This window comes from Poecilia reticulata, unplaced genomic scaffold, assembly GCF_000633615.1.
Source record: "Poecilia reticulata strain Guanapo unplaced genomic scaffold, Guppy_female_1.0+MT scaffold_239, whole genome shotgun sequence".
Lineage (NCBI taxonomy): Eukaryota > Metazoa > Chordata > Actinopteri > Cyprinodontiformes > Poeciliidae > Poecilia > Poecilia reticulata.
The window spans coordinates 192,188-195,012 of NW_007615029.1; the positions used below are offsets into that span (position 1 = coordinate 192,188).

At 37.2% G+C, this 2,825-nt stretch overlaps 1 protein-coding gene across 1 annotated transcript in view; it reads right to left on the minus strand.

Annotated features, from left to right (window-relative positions):
* tcf4 (transcription factor 4) overlaps positions 1-2,825 on the minus strand; it is a 165,494-nt gene that overhangs the window by 75,132 nt on the left and 87,537 nt on the right. Inside the window, exon 5 of the mRNA XM_008402569.2 lies at positions 719-845. Within this exon, the coding sequence (XP_008400791.1) occupies positions 719-845 (127 nt within the window). The remainder of the gene's footprint in view (positions 1-718; positions 846-2,825) is intronic.

The following is a 2,825-nucleotide window of genomic DNA, read 5'->3' on the forward strand; positions in this document are numbered from 1 at the left end:
GCGTGTGTGTGTGTGTGTGTGTGTGTGTGTGTGTGTGTGTGTGTGTGTGTGTCGTCTGAAGGCTGAAAGCCCCCAAGGTTTTGGTCGTGTCCTGTTTTTAAAGCGATCGGATCAAACGTTTCAGCCAAACACTCGCCGCTCACCGATTGGCCGCAGAAACTTACATCACAGTCGAGGACGGCGACACGTTTCCAACAGGAAACATGTTTTATAAAATAATACAAACACAGTTTGACCTGCAGCCCAACATGGAAGCTATGCTTGTTTAATTAATGTGTAATTAACATTTTATTCAATTAAAATCAACACCGACTTCACTGGAAACAATAAATTTAATAAAACTGGGCAAAAAAAAATCAAAGATTTTATGTAGATATCATATAAAATAGCTTTAAGTTAATAATAATAAAAACATTCTATTGTTAAATAAAGCAAAAAACAAAACAGTTTTTATCATTATAAAACTAGATAATAGAGATTTAATGTATATTTTTTTATAAACTGCTAATTTTTTAGCATAATTTTGAGATTTCCGACTGAAAAACTTCAATTTTCAACCTGTTGGATTCATGTTAACGAGCCCGTCATTAATCAGAAGCCTCACGTCCCACATCGGGGCCGAGGACCTCATGTTGAAAACCTCTGTCATGCTTCAGAGAAAAGCAACATGAAAAACGTTTTTCACGTGGAAAAAGCTTTAAAGGAGCTGGAGCCTCACCCATGGCGTCCATGTGCAGCGCTCTCCTGCGCGGGTTGGACCCGTAGTGCTGGTAGTACTGACCCGCCGGCTTGGTGGGCGACGCCGCGCTGGGGCTGCCCATCGCCAGCTCGCCGCCCAGAACCGCCTGCAGGGGGCAGGAGAGAGGCGGGCCGACCGAAAACACAACAGAACCGCAGGGACAGACTCATTAGCACCGTTATGCTAATTATGTTAGCATTATTTAGCTAAATTGAATTAAATAAATTTCAGATCTGTGAGTCGAACTCTTCACTAAACTTCTACACCAGCAAACTAAAACCAGGAATCTCATTTTCAAGGTTATTCAGCCTGGAAAACGACAGTTTGCCCGTTAATAACAAACTTTACATTCACATTTTTGTCACTCTAGGTATTCCGTACCCAAGCACAATGAGTCAGATGTGTTTATCATCAGATATGAACAAATGATTGTTGGTTTACTTCAGATCGCTGCTACGAACAACGTCTCAGCTTCTGATTCAATAATTTCTTCTGGATTAACAAACCAAGAATTTCTACTTTATAAAGTTTTTATTAAGAACAAAACTTTCCACATCCGTCTAGTTTTGACTTATTTATCTAAAACACAGCAAAACTAGAACTGGAAGGTTGAATGTATCATTATAAACACTGAAATCACAACTATACCCAAACATCCCTCCATATTTTTCAGCTAAACGTCTCTTAGCATCACTTGGACCGCTGTGAGAATCACTTCAAGGCCTTCAAATGGCCCCCGCGCCACATTTTGGACCCTATTCTTAAAGTTCGGATGTCCTTCCAGACTTTTGACAAAGCAAATTTGTCATCAAACCACCACAAAGTCATGCTGCATCCCATTAATGCCTAATGATGCATATTTTACACACAGTAATAATTTAACTGGAAGCTCTTCGTCACCATCTAGTGGTCGGAGTTATAACTACCTCATTTGGACACTTTGATATCCACTTTTAGGCTTTTTAAATGTATTTTTTGAATATAAATAGATTTAAACAGTAAAGAGTTAAAACTGTGCAACAACAGTCCCACAGCATGATGCTACCACCACCTTGTGTAGCGGTTGCAACACTGTTTCATCTCCCCATACATCTACTTTATGTTTTTATGATGTGAAGCATTTAGAACTGCCTGGATGAAATAATGCGATATATTAATAAAATCGATTGATTGATTGATTGATTGATTGATTGATTGATTGATTGATTGATTGATTGATTGATTGATCGATCGATTGATCGATTGATCCGTGTCCTAATTTTACTGCTGAGTCTTCAGAGTCAAACCAAAATATCTGGACAGAAAAATGTTCTCACTGACTTTGAGCTACTTTTCAAATTAAATGACGAATGGGTTTGCCATACACTCCAGGAAAGGCAAGTAGCTTTAAAAACTAAACATTTACAACATTTATCAACATAAATAAAACCATAAGATACCAGGATCAGGACTGTGAAGTTTTAGTTTTGACTATTTAATAACGTTAGCCTATCAGTGAAGCTACGATAGCCTAAATTAGCATGTGAATGCTAAGCAGGTAGCAGCTAATGCTAACGTCGGCGTCCACATTTGTAAAGAAGCTCCATGAATGATCAGGACTTCCTGGAACTTTATTTCATTAATTTATTCGTTTTTATGAATCCTTATTTTGTAAACGAACTGCAAAAACACAAAATCTGACCAAATAGTTTTATTTTATTAAATATCTTAATACACTTAAAATAAGACAAAAAGAAGAAATTTGAGCTTCTTTTCAGTAAATAATTTCTTAAAAATGATGTAAAAAGTAATAATTCTACTGGCAAAATCTAAAAAAAAAAAAAAAAAAAAAAATTATTTCAAATGCACTAAAAAAAAAAGTACCACATAAGATTTTCAGTTTAAATTAATTTTAATTAATTAATTACAGACTCTGAATCAAACTGGACTAAACATTCGAGTAAGAACCTGCAGCAGGTTAAAGGCTCCATTCTAGCTCCGTACGTCTGGTGTGAATATCAGGACCGGAGCAGAACCAAACCCAGAAAACCCAGAGAAACGAGGCAGAACCGGACCTGGAACCAGCAGAACCATGACGTTCACACAC